We start from the raw sequence: 23,510 nt of genomic DNA, 5'->3' as shown, positions 1-23,510 counted from the left end.
TGCAAGTTTATTTGTATCAACGTGTATTTTGTTGCAGTCTTCTTCCCTATTAACTATAATCCTCAATTTGGATTTAGTCTGCAAATTTTGTGATTGTGGTTTCAGTTCCCAAGTTCACATTGCTTAGCCGATTCATTTAAAAAGCTTCATTTTGGCCCACAAGAACAGAATATAGTTCTTTTAAAGTACCTTTCTTTGGCAAGTTGCTGCGCTCCCTGTGAAAATCCTCCCTACAGTCCACCACCCACTCAAACACCATGCTGATTGATTCACAATGTGGCAGATGATCACAGATCTGCAAATCTCGGTGGGAATGTCATGCTGGCTGTTCAGCCACTGGTCACAATTCATCCTTTATTGGTTATGTGTGTTTACAACAAGGTATTATCTGAAGAATTATTGGACTTTTAATTGAAGGTACTTACACTTTGGAGAGTTGATGATGCCAAACAATACATTTAGATTGATATCGGATGACCCATTGGGTAAAGACAGTGGCAAAGGATACGGACCAGTTGGGCCCATCTTCCCTCCCTGGTCTTTGCCAAGTTAGATCCTCTAAGCAGGAATGGTAGAGAGGACCTACAACCAACCATAGTGGCCCAGAGCTAGGGAGAGAAAAATTATCAGCCAAGGTTCCCACTCCTGACTGCTGCCAGATGGTACCTGAGGGAAGCCGTGCATGTGGGTGCCAGGTGAGATGATCAAGATCAGCAGCTGTGCTGCTCACAGTTAAATGGCCTCAATTACTATCTTGGCAGACATGTGAAGAATACCTCATGGCCAAGGTACTAAAGGGTGGCTAGTGTTCATGGATATATCCCAGCATGAAATGAGGAGGGGGTAACCCTTTCTCCGATTAATATTCCCTGTGAATGCAACTGGCATACCAGGAGTGCAAGAGTGTGGAACTTCAGCATGGGAGGGAAATAAAATTGTTACCCACCGTAAAGGGAATCCCATTGACAACACACTGCAATCTTGATCTAACTGGCATGGGTTTGACATTTTGAAAATGGTGGGTGCTTGGCTTTGTAAATGAGTCCCAGTATTTTTTCAGTCCATACCTTGCCCCATCCTGCTCTGCCTAATCTTTTCAAGCCATATATCCCATCCCCCAGCCTCTGACCTTATCACCCTGCTCTTTCATGCCTCAACTCCATGAGTGGCAGAAACCTTCACCGCCCTGCTCCTGCATTCTAACATTACCTCCTGAAACTCCCGCCTCCAGCACCTGTTCTTCTATCTTTCGACACTTCCACACCACCTCTTTGCTGGAGCTCTTATTTATTGCCCCTATATTTCTGACAACTCCTACAAGGTGCCTGATCACCCTCTCAATCCCAACGAGCATAGAACAAGCATAAAACAGGCTCAACAGAGGTCAATTTTCAGGACCAACACCCTGCTCTACCAGGTGTCCAAGGCAGCTGCCTAAAACAAACGATGATCCCTTTGCATATGCTACTGAAGGTCCTAGCACTATTTCAGGACCCCTCCCTCAGGGGAACTAGGCCACTCTAAGGGTAGCAGGCATCAGGTTTTCCATGAATAGATGTGGCCTAGCAAGCACCACCCCTGGAAAGGTAGCTTTATTTTAAAGTTTGATGTACAACTGGAAGAATTGCTTCTTTGGCTCCATGATATTCAGGAGGAGCACTGCTGGCCTACAATCATTACCCCACTCTCACCCTGCTCCACCCCCACTCCACTCCCACCAGCCCACTGGGCATGTGGCCCAGCACAAAACTGCCCCTAGTTTGAAATAACTGCATTAAAACTACAATTTCAATCAGAAGGGCACAAGATAGCTGTAGAGATGATAAATGTCAGATTGGCACTGGATGCTGAGGCTGAAGTAGATGGAGCTTCACTCTGGATCTAATTCTGTGCTGGACCTCACCTGTAAAGTGCTCAATACCCAAAGTGGGAAATGCTTTTTTCTCGAACCCTTGTCACAACGAGCATAAAATTCACACAAAATCTTTATTTTTTAGTAAAAAGGGAAGGCCCTCTGTGAAAATGGGGAAACTCGTTATGTAGAAGTTGTACATCTTCAGAGTGATGGATCTTCCTGTCTAAATATTTATCCACAGTGTCACCTTTTTTCATCTTCTATCGGCTGAAGTGAATCCATTTCGTTTGAGACCTACCCCTCAGTTAGGGTCAGAAAGTGTGATGCAGAAATAAAAGTGGACACAGTTTACAAAAAAAGAACCCAAAAATATATATTTGCATTTACACTATCATGAACATATACAAAAACGATATTCTATTGTTTATCTTACCATAAATTAATACATCTACAATCATCGAGTAGACAAAGTGAAGTGAACTATAGGCAATACAAACTATTTGCACAACCTCTTGTATAGGGTCCAGCTAAGACAGACAACGATCCTGGAAATAGGAACAGAAGGGGATACACCTGTCCCAACGGCTATTGTCACAAACCCACATCCAACCTCATCCATCACTTCAACTTTCCAGTTTTCTTGTCTTCCCTGAATGCTCAGACTCAAGTTGCTTAAGTGCTGGAAGTGGCGGGGGCAGGGGTGGTTGGGGTGCGTGCTGGGGGAGGGCTGATGAACACCGGACAGGGTCCCAATTCAGGTGCAAGGTTTTTCGGACACTAGTGGAGGAAAGTGGGAAGGGGTGGCTGGGCCTTTTTTTAAGATAACCTCAGATTCCCTAATTAGGATCCTACTGGATTGCTCATCTTGTGAGCCAGGAACAAATCCAAGCAGATAGGGCCAAGGAAACGAGGTACGAACCTAGCTTGAGTTCCAATACTTGATTTGCTGTTCATCAAAATCATTGGATTCTTCAATAACTGAACTTAAAAATGGAGATGGAAAAATGGTCTGCTATTTCAAAACAGGCTGAGAGCCAATTTTTCCACGCATTACATACCAAATGTTGTTTTAACATTTTCAAAAGACAGCCCCTCTAACAATGCAGCAGTCCATCAGTCAGTGTTAGCCTGCATGGCGTTCAGGTCCTGGAGTAGGACCACAAACAAGTGTTGTGCCAAGAGAGTCAAACTAGCCCTTTGCACTTGGAAAAACATGTTCAGTGTTTTTATAATTACCTGTCCTGCGTGGCAGTATGGTGAGACATCCCACTCATAGAACCCATTCAGAAAATCTTTCTATCCCTCTCTGGTTGAAAGTGTCACCTGTTTCCCTAAAATATGCAGGCTATCAAGTCAGAATAGAGTCAGGCTGTAAGCAACATTTCCAAGATATAATCACTGAGAAAATATTGTATTTGGTGCAAAACCCTCCTTACCCTAAGGAGCAGCTGAAAATGAGTAATAAACGCTGCACACTTTGGAAAGGAGAGAGAATTTTGCTGACAACCTCTCAGGCCAGTGTTAAAAGTTAAATGCTGCCAGTATACTTCATTCGCAACTTACTGTCATTACTTTCCCATAACTCACACTCCAGCCTCACCCAGGAGAAACTGTCAATGACAAAATTCCACCATGGTTTCATTTGGAAGAATCTTATTGGTAAGAAACATAAAAAATGTGGAATTCAATTTTCTTAGAGATTTCCTCCTGAAGCTGCTGACCTCCTTGGGTTCAGATCCACTGGCACTGGCTGCCCTCTGGCACCTTGTTCAAATAACCATTCTTCATGTGCGAGTCTGAACAATAAAGAGTCACTAGGCTATTCGTCTGCAGGGAGCATCACCCTAGAGCCCCATCCTATTCTCCCCAGACGTAGACATGCATGCACTTTCCAGATGTGACACCAGTCAGCAAGCATGAGTGGAAATGCTGTTTTATTTGGTGCTCCTTGCACATGGGGTGCTGGGGGCAGTGTTAGTGTCCTACTCTCACTGTAACTCCAGCACTTAATGATCAACCAATTATTTAATTAAATATTCATTGAAAAAATAAAAAAGCATAAATCTACGGATAATTATAGCCCTCTGTGTCCTGAATTCTGGGTGCTTTATTTGGAATATCACTTTGGAGGATCATTATAATCGTGAAATCAAAAAAGGCCAGCAAAACTCCTGTGGCATTGCTCATGGTACATCAGGGTTCCACACCAGCTAATGTACAGTGCATTATTCTGTTGCTGCTATGGGTAAACTGTATGAAATCTAGCTTGTCTTGTTAAAGCCATGGGTCTAATTGTTCTACTCCTACCTGGTCAATAATAGGTTAAATGTGTTTGGTGACATCCTGAGGTTTTTTTTAATTAATTACAGGATGTTTTCTTTCACTGGAAAATTCATCTGTACAATACAAATGACTGCCTTTTGTAATATATGGCGCACAGTGCAACAGTTCCCAATCTTTAAATATATTTACGAGCAAATCTCCAGTTGTGTTGCTCGTGCTGTTGTATTAGAGATCTTAGCAACAAAGTGTGATGAGGAAGGTGTGACCAGGAAAGTGTTACAGGAGTTAAGTGCAATACATACACTACAGAGGGATTGATCAATAATGAAACTTTACTCCAAAACCAATACACAAGTTTCCCAATCTCTTTGCTTTTAGATCCCTTATTCTTTTTACCCTTCATTGCATTAGTGCACCCGCTATGCTGACAAGACGCCCCTAGTAAATGGGTAATCTGATATTCACCAGAGTACCACCATTTCTAATGCTGATACTGCATGACCGAAATTGGTCATACCTCTAAAACAGGGGACGGACCCTCAACAGGTTTAAGAAAAAGTGTAACTGATGGTTTTGGGTAGTTTAAATGAGCAATGCCAAAGCGCGGGCTGTTTAAAGGGGCAGTGTTGATGTATTGGATATTTAAAAGGAGTGCTGTTGATATCCTGATTAAAGGGGCAGCATTATCACAGGGAGTGGGGGAGGGGGGGATTTCAAACAGGCTGGAGCAGAGTCTGAAATAAGAACCCTGATGACCTTCAGTGCAAGTTGCTAAGGATAAGTTTGCGCTATACTTGATGCCACATCTGGTGCAGTGCGAACTTTCATCATCTGGCCTCCATTTCCTTCAGAGTTAGATATTAAAACAAAAAACATCAATAATAGCAGAAGCAATCAGTGACACCTACCCCTCTTCCTTTTCCCACATCAAAACCCTCTGACATTTCTTGTAAAGAGCTTTACTGGGGGAAGGTTGCAGCTAGCAGAACGTTCTTCAGCTCACAGTGTGATCCCCACAATAAGATGCATTGACACTCCCAAACAATCTGACAACTCCCCCCTCCCCCAACCACAGCTCGTCTGTGCACCTTGCTCCAGTCCCTTCAGCGTGGGGGAAGGGGAGCAGCACAGTCAATTCAAAAATCACCACAAAAAATTACAACATACAATGCAGATTAACAACTGTAAAAGAAAATACAAGATGCAAGGAGATATCTACACATACAATAGCAGAAAGGGATGGGAACTCTCGCTCTTTCCTGTTCCCTCCAAAATGAATTATATTGCACAATAGGAAACTTGGGGGTGGGGGAGGGAGATTGGGGTATAATTTAGGGCTGATAATTCTACCGCTTCATTTTCCAAGTCATGACCCCAGCTGAGGAGAGGGCATTGTCCATTATGAGCTGGCACTCTCACCCCTCCCACCTCAAGTCACTGTGAGGGAGGGGGCTTGTGTATTATTGGCCCTGTAGCAAGCTCCCCTGGCATCAGTACCTGCTGATTACTTTCCCAAAAAATGGCTCTCCAGCAATGTGGATGAACTGTTACTACATTGCAATGATTCATCCCTCATTAACAGAAAGGAGGCCTCATTATAACCCTTTACTGACAACAATTGAAAGAATTCAACTGCCAGCATGCTCAGGGACTGAAGTTACACCTGTTTTTGGGGGATGTGTGGGGGCATGGTGTTTAGGAGTGCTTTTTAAAAAATAATAAAGACTATAAAGCCGGAATTCAGGGTGAAATGCAGCATATATATATATATATATATGTATATAGGGTATCTGATATTTTTGATACCTGCAATTTATGCTTTTAAAACGAATTCTCTCCAGTTTTTCTCTCCTTGCTAAGGTATGACTCCATGGCGGTAGGTCATCCTATTTCAACTAGCCATGTGTAAGGCTGGGCTGTAAGGAATGGCATGATATTTGACTGTGAAGGGCATCGTACCTGAACCCGACTGCATCTTCAGCTGAAGATGCCCACAGTTTCCAGTGCGGGTGGGCTGGATAGCAATCAGGTTTCTGGCGAGGTTTACCCTGTCTAGACTGGGTTGGTAAAGCCGAATTAAGGAAAGCTGTTCCCATTAGCTGACTGTACAAGGGCTAGGGGACACAGGTTTAAGGTTTGGGGCACGCAATGCAGGGGCATGTGAGAAGGACTATTTTAGGCAGCAAGTAGCAATGGCCTGGAACTTGCTGCCTAAGAGGATCATGGAAGCAGAGACGATCAATGATTTCAAAAGCAAACTGGATGAGCACTTGAGGGGAATAAATTTATAGGACTGCGGGGATACAGCAAGGGGAATGGGACTGACTGGATTGCTCCTCAGAGAGCCAGCATGGACTCGATGGGCCAAATGGCTGCTTTCTGTGCTGTAATGGCTCTAATTCACAACTCTTACCCTAGCTGAGATCAGCCAAGTCAACTTAGACAAGGGATTAAACTTGGGGCAGCCTCCCACCCCTCGAACACCCAACTCTGGATGGCTCAGTACATAGACATTAATGGAATTGAGGGATATCAGGGGAAATTTCAGGTACAGGATGGAGGTGATGGGTGCAGACAGTGTGAAACATAATCCAACGCAGAAAAATTTGAGGGAGCATATCTCCCTTCATTATTCACCACCCCACTGCCTCCCTACTCCCGCTCCATAGTACCATTATATTTTCCCACAAGACTACTGGGAAAGGAGCTTAAGAAAACTTCAGTAAAAGAATCAGCAGATAAGGGACTTTCAGTAGTTACAGGACTGCGCTGATCCAGAATCTGCATCACTGCCATTATCTGTACTCTGCAGAAACATTTTAACAGATCATTCATTGACCAATCGTTATTTCACGGATAGCTAGGGTCAGTATTGTTTCCCTGGCACCTGAAGATTAATTTTACTTTCTTCACCTGATAGGGTTAAATATTTTTCAAAAGAAATATTCTAGGGCAGAAACTGAGAAATAAAAAGTCCTTTGTACTGAAATGCGAATTACAAGTTAGCAATGTTTTTGTTGGAAGAATGAAGTGTTTATATGGAAAGTATTAAATGTAAGGGAAAGAAACATTTTAAAATTGGATATTTTGCATTGGTGTGAGTGTCGCCTGGCCTGGAGAACCAAATAACCCCCAGGAAAAAGATCATATGGTTCTCAGATGAGTTGAGGTTTTTTATCCGCAAACTTTCTGTCCTCCTCCCCAGAAGGAATCAACTTACCCTGTGATACTTTCCACAGGTACTGATGGCTTGAGTGAGCCCCCACCAGTCTACTGGACAAATGGCCATTCCTTATGGCTGACCTGCGCCCCCCTCACCCCCCACCACCACCCCCAACAGAGAGATTCAGCGAGTTGCTGAAACACAAAAGGGGGCCCTTATAAAACTGCTGCACTTCCAGCGGCAGTCGCTGGATAACAGTGGGAAACACCGGCGGCTTGTCGCCACATTTACACGGGTGCTGAGGCCAACTGCAGACCCTTGCCCAACTTGCTACCCTTGCCTGACAGCATTGAACAAGAATTAAACCTGGGACCTCTTGCGCCTCATTGCTTTAAGCTGCCCTTTATGGATTTTCCAGTAAATTGAAGAAAATCTTGTCGCAAAACACCAGAGATATTTTCAAAAATAACTAATTATCTTTGGGAATGATTCAGAGATAATTGTAAAAATGTATTTTACGTTCAAAAAATAACATTTAAAACATTACCAATATTTAGTTGTTTTCATTATATGCTTTGATACTGTACACCCCCACAATTTGATGATAAAGCTTTGTAATAAGACTGTTCCAAGCTGCATGACTGCAAAGAGAGATTGATAACATTTTCCCTTCTACAAGCTTGGCAAGGTGACATTCAGAAGCACTCGGCATTCAAGAAAGAAAAATTTCCAGTTTCAGCTCAAAATGAATCAAAACTCTTCAGCGTTCTGATCTGAGCTGGGTACGGCTCACTCTTGGTGATGTTAGAAAGAGACCATTCACTCTCTGGCTTTCTGAAAGACTGCTATCCCCCCATATTCTACACGCCAACAGGTCTTAGAATGGGAATGATCTTAAACCTTCACATGGATTTTACAGGAATTCCTAAACAAATCCTATAGGTTAAGAGACGTCAGTAATGTGACTATTAGAACTAGTGAATCACTTGGCCAGGGGCTGGTCCCTGAGCCTTGTACTGGGTTGTGGGCACACACTGGCCAACCGTTCTGCTGGTGTTTTTACCTGGTCTTAGTTACACATGGGTTGGATTGTCCAGGTAAGGGTCTGTTTTGCTCATGTGGACCATGACAGAAGGTGCCTTGTAGTGGCAGTGGCTGGCAGAGCAGTTGACCCCACTGCAGGGCTTCCCCCGAGTCCTCACCGATAGCTTTCTGCTGCATAAGTTCTGCCAAGTCTGAAGAGTCTTGGAGCTCCAGACCCATATCCCACTGGTGATTCCCACCACCAAGGACATGAAGATCTTTAGCATGAAGACAGCAACGGTAGGCACTGAAGTGTCCAAAGTGCAGTCCAGAATCCTTCTCCCTGGATAGGCTAGGCAAGGCTGCTCAGAGGCAAGCACTTTCCAATAATCCATATTCAACCTTTCGTAGAAATAGCAGACAATGACACATGTGGCGGGAACGGTGTAAAGGATGGAGAAGACCCCAATCTTCACCATCAATTTCTCCAACTTCTCCGTATTGGTGCCCCCAGTCTTCATGATCCTGCGGATATGAAAGAGAGCCACAAAGCCAGTTAGAATGAAGGAGGTCCCTATCACTAAGTAACAGGACAGAGGGATGAGCACAAAGCCGGTTAGAGCATTTACGTCCATGCTGCCCACGTAACACAGACCAGTCAGCTCATCGCCTGCCACCTTCCTCATGGTCAGTATAATGATGGTCTTCATGGCTGGGACACCCCAGGCAGCCATATGGAAATAGCTGCTATGAGCTTCAATGGCCTCGTGGCCCCACTTCTTGCCTGCAGCCAAGAACCAGGTTAAAGTCAAGATGACCCACCACAGGGAGCTGGCCATGCCGAAATAATAGAGGATGAGGAAGACGATGGTGCAGCCTGTACTCTCCAGGCCCTCCTGAATGACATACAACTCTCCGTTCTCCCGGTCGCAGGCGATGTTTTCAGCCCCGGCTACCGAGCGAATGATGAAGGCCACCGAATAGACATTGTAGCACATAGACAGGAAGATGATGGGTCTCTCGGGATACTGGAAGCGGTGAGGATCCAGCAGGAAGGTCAGCACCGTGAAGGCAGTGGAGACGAAGCAGATCGTGGACCAGACGGCCATCCAGATGAAGGCAAAGTCTTTATCCCCCTTGGACCAGTAGACATCCACCCCTGGCGAGCACTTGGGGGCGCAGGTCAGGCTCTTCTCCACATACTGGAACTTGTCGGGATTGTCACAGGAGCCGAGGGGCCCCTGGTTCCTTCCGTCTGCAGCCCCCGGGAGCCTGGCTCTGGGTGCCACGGGCAGCATGCCCTGTCCTTTCTGGGGCTCCCCAGTCGCGTTCTCGGGCGCCTCCATGCACAGGGCGTTCGGGTCGTTCCTGGTGGGGAGTTTGCTGCAGTCCAAAGACTCGGGCCACCCAAAATTGAACTGAGCCATGATGGGGGCGCAGCGCTGGCGGGCTTGTTCACACATGGGTCTGCAGGCGGGGATCGAGGTGGAGACTTGGTCAGTGCACATGGGGGCATAGAGAGAGCAGAGGAAGAGCCGCAGATGGATGTGACAGCCGTACTCGACCAAAGGGGCGAACTCGTGCAGTTTGATAGCAGCTTCCCGCTGGTTCTGGTGCCCCATGTAGTTGGGCATCCTGGTCATGTTGTAGCCAATCCCCAGGCACATGGGGATCTCGATGGGCTCGCATTTGGCTTCTCTGCCCCTCTCGTGGTCGATCGAGCCGATCCCCCAGCAGCTCCCGAGGAACGCAGCTTGGCAGAAGAGCGCAGTGGAGAGGCCGCGGAGAAAGCGCTCCATTCTTCAGTGAACAGGATGAACCCCTGGGCTGATGCTCTCACACTGACATCGCCCCTCCAGCTCCCGGTGTTGAAAGGAAGCCTGAGCGCTGCGGAGCCGGGCTGCAAGCTCCAAACAAACGGCCCGTTTCAACACTGCCGCCGACTCATTCAATCCCTGCAAGCCAGGCGGCTGTCAAACTTTCCAGAGACTGATCCCAGGCACAAATCCCAGGCGCTTGCAATGCTGTTTCGAACCTGCACCGCGCTCGCAAGACAGGAGCTCTGATCCAAATCCGCAATGGCTTGGAATTGCAAATGAGGGGGGATTTTTTTTTTTTTGTTTGTTTCGCGTGTTTTTTCGCAGACACAGGAAGATTGCCCCGACTCTTCGCCAGGCTCTGTCTCTCTCTCTCTGGTGGGAGGCAGCAGACGCTGGCGGCCAGCTCCCGCTCGGCAAACCCCAGGGAGACTGCTCAGCATTGGGGGAGCTAACACTGAGCGCTCAGTCCCCTCCACACTGCCTGCCCAAACTGAGCACAGACTCATCCTGCCAATAGCACCAGGTCCCCGGGAGAGATCAGGGGGCGGGGCCAGCCCACCCAGCGCCCCGCCCCCTCGCCGCCTCCCATTGGCTCCCGCTGACACCCCCTTCCCACCCTAGCGGCGGTATTATTGGCTGCCGCCTCTGCCACTCAGGCACCAATAGGCGGGGCTAGCAGTCAAATGCTGAGCAGATAGACACCACTTTGCAAAACTGAGCTACAGAGTGGAGACTTCTCTCAGTTGGTGTCACCCCCTACTGACGGCGTGAGCCGATTTCCTTTCTTTATTCCTATTCATACAAATTCCGCGAATAAAATATATTTTCAAGTATTTTGAACAGCCCACAATTCATCCAAAAAGTTGGCAATGTTACATGTGTGTACACTTCTCACCTTGAAACGTCCCTTGTTGGTGTAAATTACCCACGTTTGAAACTCGATCTGTTATCTCGAGGGTCGTGTGCTGGTCTGAAGAATGCACCAGTCACTGCAGCAGATTTCTCACTCATTTCAAGTTCTATTTAGCCGAGGACAAAGATCATTCTGCTCTTATCTAATAAAAACAAAGTACTGCGGATGCTGGAAATCTGAAATGAGAACAGAAAATACTGGAAAAGCTCCGCAGGTCTGGCAGTGTCTGTGGAGAGAGAAACAAGAGTTAATGTTTCCGTATGACCCTTCTTCAGAGCTGCTCTTCCCCAGCATCCCAGAGGCAAGCCTAAGTGCGGAGGGAGAGCCAACGCGACTTGTCTCTAGGTTAGATGCAGAGTGTTGAGAAAATTAAAATCAGCATTTTAATCACGAAAACGGAGTTTCTATTAAACGCCCTTAAGACCTCGGCAAGGTATAGGGACAAGGAGCTGTGGGTAGAGTGAACGCATGTACAGGTTGAGATTTTTTTTTTAGCCAAAGTATTAACTTAATCCACAAAGAAATCAGTTTATAAGTAACCATTAATTGACTGAAATGTAACTTCCCCAGACAATTGCAGAGACATCTTGGTTCGCTTGAGAGTGGACAGAAGACACTCAAATTGGCGTTTTAATATTATAAAATATAGCTGCTTTAAGAAATAGTTTAAACGTTAAAATAAAAAAAAACTCGAAGAATGCTAGATCTTTGTGCAATGTTCCTATTTAATCTCCCCCTGGATAGAGTAGAGAAGCTGGATAATGCACTGTAGGACAAACGTTACAAATATACGCCGTTTACAGCACTCTCCCCCTAAATCTATCCTTTACTTATCGACAGGGACACAGGGTTCTTACTGATCAAACCTGTCCCATCGTGTTTAACATGTTGCCAACAAAGATAAATAAATAAACTGTTAACGTTTCTCTCTGCAGATGTTAACAGAGATGCTATTTCCAGTACTTTCTGTTTTTATTTTAGATTTTCACCACTTGCCGTTTTCCTGTTTCCACACAGTTGTGCGATTATTTAACATTTCCCCACAATCTGGTGTTATTTTTAAATTCCAGTCTCACTGTAAACTTTATTTGGAAACAGACTGTTGTTTGTGCTGCTGTTGCTGTGACCTCCGGAGCTGCTGGTTTTTTTTGAAAGATGTCAATTCTGTCAGAATGGATCAATCTCCTTTAATTCTCTTTTGAATCCTTGTCACTGAGGAGACCGTTCTTAAAGAAGCGCCGAAGAATTAAAAAGAAGGGGCTGTGAATGCCATTAGCTCGCTTTCCAAAAAGTCTTTTCACCTCTGCTAAGGGTACAACAAGAGGCGATTGGAGACAATGACAAAAAAGGATGGAACCCCGGGGAGAGAGTGTGAGGAAGGAGCTGGGGATTTGGGGCACATCTTTGCGCCGTTGCATTTGTCACTCTCTCTCTTTCAAAGTGCTTCTATTCTCAGCCTCACTGCCGCCTTTCATTCAAACAATGCTCTGCCCTTTTTGAGCTGAAAGTAAGAATATTGGAAATAAAAGGAATTCCCAGTCTATCAGCCTTATTCCCTCACTGGTCTCTGGATAGTTTATTTATCTATCTATCTATCTATCTATCTATCTATCTATCTATCTATCTATCTATCTATCTATCTATCTATCTATCTATCTATCTATCTATCTATCTGTCTATCTGTCTGTCTGTCTGTCTGTCTATTTCTGTGCATGCTACATCTCAGTTCGTCAGGCTATATCTAGAAGTGCATCTTTCTGCATGTTTCTAGCACAGGAATCAGTTTCTGACTCTTTGCCAGCCCATTTTTTCCATACCGTGATCCTTTACCTCAATTTCCTATTGTTCAGCCTTTAACTATATCTCTCTTTCACCCTTACTTGCCTTTCCCTCTATTCCCCTGTTTGTCTGTTTTACCTGTCCCTATTCCGGGTTTTCTCGCTCTCACTTTTTCTGCCTCTTTTATTGCGGCCACGCTGTGCTTTCAACTTCCTGTTGGAGAGCCTTGCACTGAATTCACGTTTCTTTATGTTGAGGGCAGAAGACACATCAAAGACAAATAACAAATAAAGCTGGAATCTAATATATCTGTATACACGCATAGGTACATATATTCAAGTACATGCACACCTGTGTGTGTGCATAGACACATATGTGTAATACACACACACACACATATAGATGTACACATATGTGCGCATTGACGTGTTATTCGTCATGGGGGTCCCAGTGACCAAGGTACGCAGAACCGGAGAAAAGGACAGAAGGGAGATTTTCCGCTTCCGCGCGTCGGGAGCCCATCTCAGCAACTTGCGGACTCTGCTAGTCCATGATTTCAGCACCTTTGTTTCAACGGTAAATTTGCCCGGAGAGATGAGGGTGAAGTCAGTGGACCGCTTCTCGCCTCGGTTGGAGGGAGTTTGAGTGGAGAGGGTTACAGTCCTGTCCCCCTGGTTGTCCAACTTGTCATCTGTCTGTGTGGCTCCCAGTGGGAACACCAACCTGGTACTTTTCCCCCACAACCGAATGCAGTAAAACATTGGGTGGACTGGATAATACAAACGGAAGCAGGTTATTTGACCATAAGTGTAGAACCCGGAATGTATCCGATCAGGAGCATTGTGTGTTCACTCTCAGACTAACGCAGCTACAGGCTCCCCTCGGCTGACACAGGAAGAGTATCAGTTGAGAATTTAGAAATTCATGTTCAAAGGTTGGGCGCTACTCGAGGTTGTTGTTGCCTTTCGGAGGAATGTAGAAATTCGGCAGAATCTTTTCCTGAGCAGGTGGGGCAAGTCTACAGCTGCCTTCACTCAAACAGGTCCCCGCTTGGCTTGGGCTTTGGGAGATGGGCACCTGCGACCATTTTCCTCGGCATTTCCATTGGCTCTGACCTTGGCACATTTCTCAGTAAGTCCAGCTGTAGAGCCAACCATGGGCGTGAGTCTGCTGCTGCCTCAGGGGCCCAGCTTTTGGAGGGTAAATGCTTCAGGACACTGGCCTCCCAGGATGGGAACTGAACTGGTGCCTGCCTCCACTGGTGGGATTGGGAATATGGCAGCCTTCTGGATGGTAAAATGGAACTCCACTCTGGCAAGGCAGTCTCAGCTGCTCAGGAAAGACAGTGGGCTGGGAAGATGTGTGATTCACCTGCCCCTGGTTTCTCAGGGCCATCTTCTCGACCAGCTGAGCTTGGAGCTTCTACTCACCTCTTCCACTGGCCTTCCAAACAGTCAGCCTCCAGAGGTCACCGCTGTCAGCGGCTGTCTCCCTGTTGTCAGTCTGTGTTCACCATCTTCATATCCCACCTGTAGGTGCCGTTGTAGTGGAGGCATAGATGCCTAGAAGTGGCCAATTCATCGTACAGAAGGCCTTTGCCCCATTACAAAAGAATCCTATTGCTAGAATTCTGAGTTAGGCTATTGCGCTATTAGACGTTAAGAAGCATGGGCACACCCCTGAATAGAAGGGCTTGGACTGTTTCTTGGAATGGCCTGCACCTTTGTACCTGAGAGATCTTTTAAGACAAGAGCTGAAACAATGGGAACACTACAAAAATCAAGATGGTCTTGGTGTTAAAAATTTACATAGAGATGTGGCATTAAGTTTGTTTAGTAAGGCAATAAACAAATCCCCCTCACTCTCCAGATGGTGGGGAACTGGACAATTGCACCTATGAACCTGAATACCAGCAAGGACTCATTGATTTAGGGAAAATTGGCAGTAGGGGAGTAAATCCACAGAATAAGGAGGAATAAAGGATTTAAGAAGTCATTGCCTATTGCAGCACGAAGGCATATGGACCAGAAAGTCCTCAAGAAGAAAAGACTTGAATTTCCATAGCTCTGTGATATGGTGTAAGAAGAAGCTGTTCATGGCCTTGGGGCATCCTAAAGAACTTCACAGCTAGTACTGTGTGGGGAGGTAGTGGCGTAGTGGTACTATTGCTGGACTAGTAACCTGGAAACCCAGGGTAATGCTCTGGAAACCTGGGTTTGAATTCCACCGTGACTGATGGTGGGATTTGAATTCAATAAAAAAACCTGAAATTAAAAGTCTAATGAAGACTATGAAGCCATTGCTAATTGTTGTAAAATCCTATCTGGTTCACTAATCCCCTTTAGGGAAGGAAGGAAGTCTGCTGTCCTTACCTGGTCTGGCCTACATATGACTCCAGACCCACAGCAATGTGGTTGTCTCTCAAATGCTCTCTGAACCAGGGCAATTAGGGAAGGGCAATAAATGCTGGCCCAGCCAATGATGCCCACATCCCATGAACTAAAGAAAGTTGTTGTTGTCAGACACACAGCAAGCAATTTGTGCATTGTAAGATCCTGCAAAGGGATAATGACCAGATAATGAGCTTTTAGTAATGGTTGAATATTGGCCAGAACACCAGGAGGACTCATTTGACTGCTGCTATGGCATCTTCTATGTCCATTTGAGAGGTAAACACATCTCATCCAAAAGACAGCACCATTCAGTCAGTGCTGAAGTGTCAGCCTAGATTTATGTGCTCAGCTCCTGGTTGGAGGGTTGAGCACACAAGCTTTTAAACTCAGGGAGAAGAGCACTACCATAGAGACACGCTCAATTCCCAGCCTTTGCTGACTTAATCAACCTCAGCTGGAACAACAGTGGAGCTATTATAACTGACCGCTGCATTTCTGTGTTAGAGAGAGGAAAATCAGCCAGGGTTCCTCCTCCTGATTGTTACCCAAAGACGCCTTCTGGAATGTGCATGTACACTGATGTTGGCTGAGAGTGGGATCAAGCTTAACTGGAATGCCCTCCATAGTCAAATAGCTTTGACGTGCAATGTTTTGGCTCACACACGAGGGAGGACCACTTAGGTCAGACACCAAAGGACTCTGCTCAGTGAGATTTTACACCATTCAGGGGGAAGGGAAAAATAAGCAAATTGTTTTTAAGCCATTTAATGTTTTGCAATGAGAAACAAAACTGGGCTAGCAGCTGTGCTGGACACCAGATGATGAGCCTTTCTGCTGGTGTTCACCTGCAAGGACTTACACAATAACAAACCCTGTTTATAAATGTTAGATAAGGGGAATTGCGGAACCACAGCCGTGTGAATCTCACATTTATAGCACCTCATGTTGGGCTTGTTCTGTCAATCATTAATCCCCTTCAATGACAAAGAGGAGTAAATACAAATCATACATGCTTTGTGTTTATTGTCATCATGCGCATCAGAGAAGGAATTTCAATTTCATTACCAGCAATACTTAAGGAGAAAGGGAAAATTATGTTTGGAACCAATGTTCAATGTTTTATATTAGTTTGTAGAATCATATCAAAACCAGGCTTACAACTGTTGCATGTATCAACGCTGCCCCACGTTGGTACCGTTCCTGCATGCATTGATCCACATCCTAGGTTTCTGCATGTTCCTTCTATCACACACAGTTGAGCCTGCCCTTGATTAGTTGGGTACAAAGTAAACTTGGAACAGCCATTCTTGCAGTTACTGCATGTATTGATCCAGCCCCATGCTGTGCAGTTACTGCATGTATTGATCCAGCCCCAGGCTGGGCAGTTTCTGCATCTATTGATCCTGCTCCACACTGGTGCAGTTAGCACATGTATTGATCCAGCCTCACTCTGGTGCAGTTACTGCATGTATTGATCCAGCCCCATGCTATGCAGTTACTGCATGTATTGACCCAGCCTCACTATGGTGCAGTTACTGCATGTATTGATCCAGCCCCAGGTTGGGCAGTTTCTGCATCTATTGATCCTGCTCCACACTGGTGCAGTTAGCGCATGTATTGATCCAGCCTCACTCTGGTGCAGTTACTGCATGTATTGATCCAGCCCCATGCTATGCAATTACTGCATGTATTGATCCAGCCCCAGGCTGGGCAGTTTCTGCATGTATTGATCCTGCTCCACACTGGTGCAGTTAGCGCATGTATTGATCCAGCCTCACTCTGGTGCAGTTACTGCATGTATTGATCCAGCCCCATGCTATGCAATTACTGCATGTATTGATCCAGCCCCAGGCTGGGCAGTTTCTGCATGTATTGATCCTGCTCCACACTGGTGCAGTTAGCGCATGTATTGATCCAGCCTCACTCTGGTGCAGTAACTGCATGCTTTGATCTAGCCGGATACTGGTGCAGTTAATGCATGTATTGATCTAGCCTCACTCTGGTGCAGTTACTGCATGTATTGAGAAAGCCTCACTCTGGTAGATTAATGCATGTATTGATTCAGCCCCATGCTGGTGCATTTGCTGCATTTATTGATCCAGCCTCACTGTGGTGCAGTTACTGCATGTATTGAGAAAGCCTCACTCTGGTAGATTAATGCATGTATTGATGCAGACCCATGCTGGTACAGTTACAGCATGCACTGATTTAGCACCATGCTGGTGCAGTTACTGCATGTATTGATTGTGCCCTATGCTGGTGCAGTTACTGCATGCATTATTCCAGATTCACTCTGGTGCAGTTTCTGCATGTATTGATCCAGCCGCATGCTGATGCAGTTACTGCATATATTGATGCAGCCCCATGCCGGTATAGTTACTGCACGCATTGATCTGGCCCGATGCTGGTGCAGTTACTGCATGTATTGATCCAGCCGCATGCTGATGCAGTTACTGCATATATTGATGCAGCCCCATGCCGGTATAGTTACTGCACGCATTGATCTGGCCCGATGCTGGTGCAGTTACTGCATGTATTGATCCAGCCTCGCTCTAGTGTAGTCATTGCATTTATTGATCCAGCCTCACTCTGGTAGACTAATGCATGTATAATCAATCACAGCCCCATGCATGTATTGATCTAGCCTCACTCTGGTGCAGTTACTGCATGTATTGAGAAAGCCTCACTCTGGTAGATTAATGCAGGTATTGATTCAGTCCCATGCTGGTGCATTTGCTGCATGTATTGATCCAGCCTCACTCTGGTGCAGTTACTGCATGTATTGATTCTGCCCTATGCTGGTGCAGTTACTGCATGCATTATTCCAGATTCACTCTGGTGCAGTTTCTGCATGTATTGATCCAGTCTCACTCTGGTGCAGTTTCTGCATGTATTGATCCAGTCTCACTCTGGTGCAGTTACTGCATGTATTGATCCAGCCGCATGCTGATGCAGTTACTGCATATATTGATCCAGCCCCATGCCGGTATAGTTACTGCATGCATTGATCTGGCCCGATGCTGGTGCAGTTACTGCATGTATTGATCCTGCCTTGCTCTAGTGTAGTCACTGCATTTATTGATCCAGCCTCACTCTGGTAGACGAATGCATGTATAATCAATCACAGCCCCATGCTGGTGCATTTGCTGCATGTATTGATCCAGCCTCACTGTGGTGCAGTTACTGCATATATTGATGCAGACCCATGCTGGTGCAGTTACTGCATGCATTGATCCAGCCCCATGCTGGTGCGGATACTGCATGCAATGATCTAGCACGATGCTGGTGCAGTTACTGCATGTATTGATCCAGCCTCACTCTGGTGCAGTTATTGCATGTATTGAACCAGCCTCACTCTGGTGCAGTTACTGCATGTATTGATTCTGCCCCATGCTGGTGCAGTTACTGCATGTATTGATCCAGCCTCACTCTGGTGCAGTTACTGCATGTATTGATCCAGCCTCACTCTGGTGCAGTTATTGCATGTATTGATTCTGCCCCATGCTGGTGCAGTTACTGCATGTATTGATCCAGCCTCACTCTGGTGCAGTTACTGCATGTATTGATCCAGCCTCACTCTGGTGCAGTTACTGCATGTATTGATCCAGCCTCACTCTGATGCAGTTACTGCATGCATTGATTCAGATCCATGCTGGTGCAGGTACTGCATGTATTGATCCAGCCACATGTTGGTGCAGTTACTGCATGCATTGATCAGCCTCACTCTGGTGCGATTTCTGCATGTATTGATCAAGACCCATGCCGATGCAGTTACTGCATGTATTGATTCAGCCCCACATTGATGCAGTTGCTGCATCTAATTATTCAGCCCCATGGTGTTGCAGTTACTGCATCTACTGATTCAGCCCCATGCTGGTGCAGTTACTGCATGTATTGATCCAGCCTCATGGTGATGCAGTTACTGCATGTATTGGTCCAGACCCACACTGGTGCAGTTACTGCATGTATTGATCCAGCCTCATGCCGGTGCAGTTACTGCATGTATTGATCCAGCCTCATGCCGGTGCAGTTATTGCCTACATTGACCTGGCCCGATATTGGTGCAGTTACTGCATGTAATGACCCAGCCTCACTCTGGTGCAGTTACTGCATGTATTGATCCAGCCTCATGGTGGTGCAATTTCTGCATGTATTGATCTAGACCTATGCTGAGGCAGTTACTACATGTATTGATCTGGACACATGCTATTGCAGTTACTGCAAGTATTGATCCTTCGGAGCTCTGGTGCAGTTGTTCCATGTATTGATCCAGCCTCATGGTGGGCAGTTAATGCATGTATTGATCCAGCCTCACTCTGGTGCAGTTTCTGCACGTATTGATCGCGCCCAGTGCTGGTGCAATTACTGCATGTATTGATCCTGTGGAACTCTCGTGCAGTTGTTGCATGTATTGATCGAGCCCCATGCTGATGCAGTTAATGCATGTATTGACCCAGCCTCATGCTTGTGCAGTTACTGCGTGTATTGATCCAACCTCATGCTGGTGCAGTTACTGCATATATTGATCCAGCCTCACTCTGGTGCAGTTACTGTATGAATTGATCCAGCCTCACTTTGGTGCAGTTACTGCATGTATTGATTGAGTCCCATGCTAGAGCAATCACTGCATGTATTGAATCAGCCTGATTCTGGTGCAGTTACTGTATGAATTGATCCTGCCTCACTTGGGTGCAATTACTGCATGTATTGATCCTGCGGAACTCTGGTGCAGTTGTTGCATCTACTGATCCAGCGTCATGCTGGGCAGTTGGTGCGTCTATTGATCCAGCCACATGCTGGTACAGTTACTCCATGTACTGATCCAGCCCCATGCTGGTGCAGTTAATGCATGTATTGACCAAGCCTCATACTGATGCAGTTACTGCATGTATTGACCAAGCCTCATACTGATGCAGTTACTGCATGTATTGATCCAGCCCCACACTGATGTATTTGCTGCATCTATTCATTCAGCCCCATGCTGGTGCAGTTACTGCATCTATTCATTCAGCCCCATGCTGGTGCAGTTGCTACATCTATTGATTCAGCCCATGCTGGCGCAGTTACTGCATCTATAGATTGAGCCCCATGCTGGTACACTTACTGCATGTATTGATCCAGACCCATACTGATGCAATTACTGCATGTATTTATTGATCCAGCCCCACACTGGTACAGTTACAGCACGTATTGATCCAGCCCAATGCTAGTGCAGTTACTGCATGTATTGATCCAGTCCCATGCTAGAGCAGTTATGCCTGTATTAATCCAGATTCATGCTGGTGAAGTTACTGCATGTAATGATCCAGCCTCACTCTGGTGCAGTTACCGCAAGAATTCATCAAGCCTGATGCTTATGCAGTTACTGCATGTATTGATCTAGCCTCAATCTGGTGCAGTTACGGCATGTATTCATATAGCCTCATTCTGGTACAGTTACTGCATGTATTGATTCAGCAACATGCTAGTGCAGTTACTGCATGTATTGATCCAGCCCCATGCCGATGTACTTACTGCGTCTATTGATCTAGTCCCATGCTGGTGCAGTTACTGCATGTATTGATCTAGTCCCATGCTGGTGCAGTTACTGCATGTATTGATGTAGTCCCATGCTGGTGCAGTTACTGCATGTATTGATCCAGTCACATGCTGTTGCAGTTACTGCATGTATTGATGTAGCCCCATGCTGTTGCAGTTACTGCATGTATTGATGTAGCCCCATGCTGTTGCAGTTACTGCATGTATTGATGTAGCCCCATGCTGTTGCAGTTACTGCATGTATTGATGTAGCCCCATGCTGTTGCAGTTACTGCATGTATTGATGTAGCCCCATGCTGGTGCAGTTACTGCATGTTTGATTTAGCAACATGCTGGTGCAGTTACTGCATGTATTTATTGATCCAGCCCCACACTGGCACAGTTACAGCACGTATTGATCCAGCCCAATGCTAGAGCAGTTACTGCCTGTATTAATCCAGATCCATGCTGGTACAGTTACAGCATGTAATGATCCAGCCTCACTCTGGTGCAGTTACTGCATGTATTGATTCAGCAACATGCTGGTGCAGTTATTGTATCTATTGATTCAGCCCCTTGATGGTACAGTTACAGCATGTATTGATCCGGCCTCACTCTGGTGCAGTTACTGCATCTATTGATCCAGCCCCACACTGGTGCAGTTACTGCATGTATTGAGCCAGGCTCGCTCATTTATTGATCCAGCGCTATTCTGGTGCAGTTGCTGCATGTATTGATCCTGCCCCATGCTGGTGCAGTTACTGCAATTATTGATCTAGCTGCATGCTGGTGCAGTTACTGCATGTATTGATCCAGCCCCATGCTGCTCCAGTTACTGCCTGTATTAATCTAGCCCCATGCCGGTGCAATTACTGCATGCATTAATCCAGCTCCATGCAGGTGCAGTTACTGCCTGTATTAATCCAGCCCCATGTGGTGCAGTTACTGCATGTATTAATCCAGCCCCATGCAGGTGCAGTTACTGCATGTATTGGTCCAGCTTTACTCTGGTGCAGTTACTGCATATATTGAGCCAGCCTCACTCTGGTACAGTTGCTGCATGTATTGATCCAGCCCCATGCAGGTGCAGTTACTGCATGTATTGATCCAGCCCCATGCAGGTGCAGTCAATGCATGTATTGATCCAGCCTCAGACTAATGCAGTTACTGCATGTATTGATCCAGCTTTACTCTGGTGCAGTTATGGTATGTATTGATTCAGACCAAACACTGGTGCAGTTAGAGCATGTATTTATTGATCCAGCCCCACACTGGTGCAGTTACTGCATGTATTGATCCAGCCTCACTCTGGTGCAGTTGCTGCATGTATTGATCCACCTCGCTCTGGTGCAGTTGCTGCATGTATTGATCCACCCTCGTTCTGGTGTAGTTACTGCATGTATTGGTGCAGCCTCACTCTGGTGCAGTTGCTGCATGTATTGATCCAGCCTCACTCTGGTGCAGTTGCTGCATGTATTGATCCACCCTCACTCTGGTGCAGTTGCTGCATGTATTGATCCAGCCTCACTCTGGTGCAGTTGCTGCATGTATTGATCCAGCCTCACTCTGGTGCAGTTGCTGCATGTATTGATCCAGCCTCACTCTGGTGCAGTTGCTGCATGCATTGATCCACCCTCGCTCTGGTGTAGTTACTGCATGTATTGGTGCAGCCCCATGCTGGTGCAATAACTTCATGTATTGACCTCGCCCCACTCTGGTGCAGTTACTGCATCTATTGATTCAGCGCTATGCTGGTGCTGTTACTGCAATTGTTGTTCTAGCCCCATACTGGTGCAGTTACTGTATGTGTTGATCCAGCTTTACTCTGGTGCAGTTATTGCATGTATTGATCCAGACCCACACTGGTGCAGTTACAGCATGTATTTATTGATCCAGCCCCATGCTGGTGCTGTTACTGCATCTATTGATCCTGCCTCACTCTGGTGCAATTACCGCATAATTCGACCCAGCCCCATGCTGGTGCAGTTGCTGTATGCATTGATGTGGCTCCATGCTGGTGCAGCTACTGCATATATTGAGCCAGCCTCACTCTGGTGCATTTGCTGCATGTATTGATCCAGCCCCATGCAGGTGCAGTTAAAGCATGTATTGATCCAGCTTTACTCTGGTGCAGTTATTGCATGTATTGATCCAGACCCACACTGGTGCAGTTACAGCATGTATGTATTGATCCAGCCCCATGCTGTTGCAGTCACTGCGTCTCTTGACCCAGTCTGACTTGGTGCAGTTCCTGCGTTTATTGATCCAGCCCCACACTGGTGCAGTTACTGCATGTATTGAGCCAGGCTCACTCTGGTGCACTTACTGCATTTATTGATCCAGTGCTTTGCTGGTGCAGTTGCTGCATGTATTGATGCAGCCCCATGCAGGTGCAGTTACTGCCTGTATTGACCCAGACTCACACTGGTGCAGTTACTGCATGTTTTGATCCAGCCCCATGCTAGTTTAGCTACTTCATGTATTAATGCAGTAGAATCCCACCTGCACATTGTCCATGCCAGTCCTGAATTCTATGTCCACTTAACTTTCACCAGTCCTGTACCCTGTTTGTGCGCGAGAATAAGGTTAGACCCCAGGTCTATGATATTAGTGCTGTTAAAATGGGGACTGTTACAGATTCTCAGCAATTCTCATAGCTGTAACACGCATGTTGTTTTATGTTAGTTCAGGAGCAGAAATTGGGTTCTGATGAACCTATAGGCCTTCTAACCCTGGATATAAACACTCGGAAGAAGTAAGAGTT

At 46.1% G+C, this 23,510-nt stretch overlaps 1 protein-coding gene across 1 annotated transcript; it reads right to left on the bottom strand.

The window, feature by feature from the left end:
* Positions 1–2,211: 2,211 nt before the first annotated feature.
* On the bottom strand, positions 2,212–10,434 carry fzd9a (frizzled class receptor 9a). The gene has a single exon (XM_078548466.1). The coding sequence runs from the start codon at positions 10,121–10,123 to the stop codon at positions 8,375–8,377; it is 1,749 nt and encodes a 582-aa protein (XP_078404592.1). The 5' UTR covers positions 10,124–10,434; the 3' UTR covers positions 2,212–8,374.
* Positions 10,435–23,510: the final 13,076 nt, after the last annotated feature.

Source organism: Cetorhinus maximus, chromosome 9 (assembly GCF_964194155.1).
Source record: "Cetorhinus maximus chromosome 9, sCetMax3.hap1.1, whole genome shotgun sequence".
NCBI classification, from domain to species: domain Eukaryota; kingdom Metazoa; phylum Chordata; class Chondrichthyes; order Lamniformes; family Cetorhinidae; genus Cetorhinus; species Cetorhinus maximus.
The sequence above is the reverse complement of the archived record's forward strand: the minus strand, read 5'-3'. Positions and strand labels throughout refer to the sequence as shown.

Coding starts and splice junctions, on each gene's coding strand:
- fzd9a (XM_078548466.1), bottom strand. CDS start 10,123: ATGGAGCGCTTTCTCCGCGGCCTCTCCACTGCGCTCTTCTGCCAAGCT.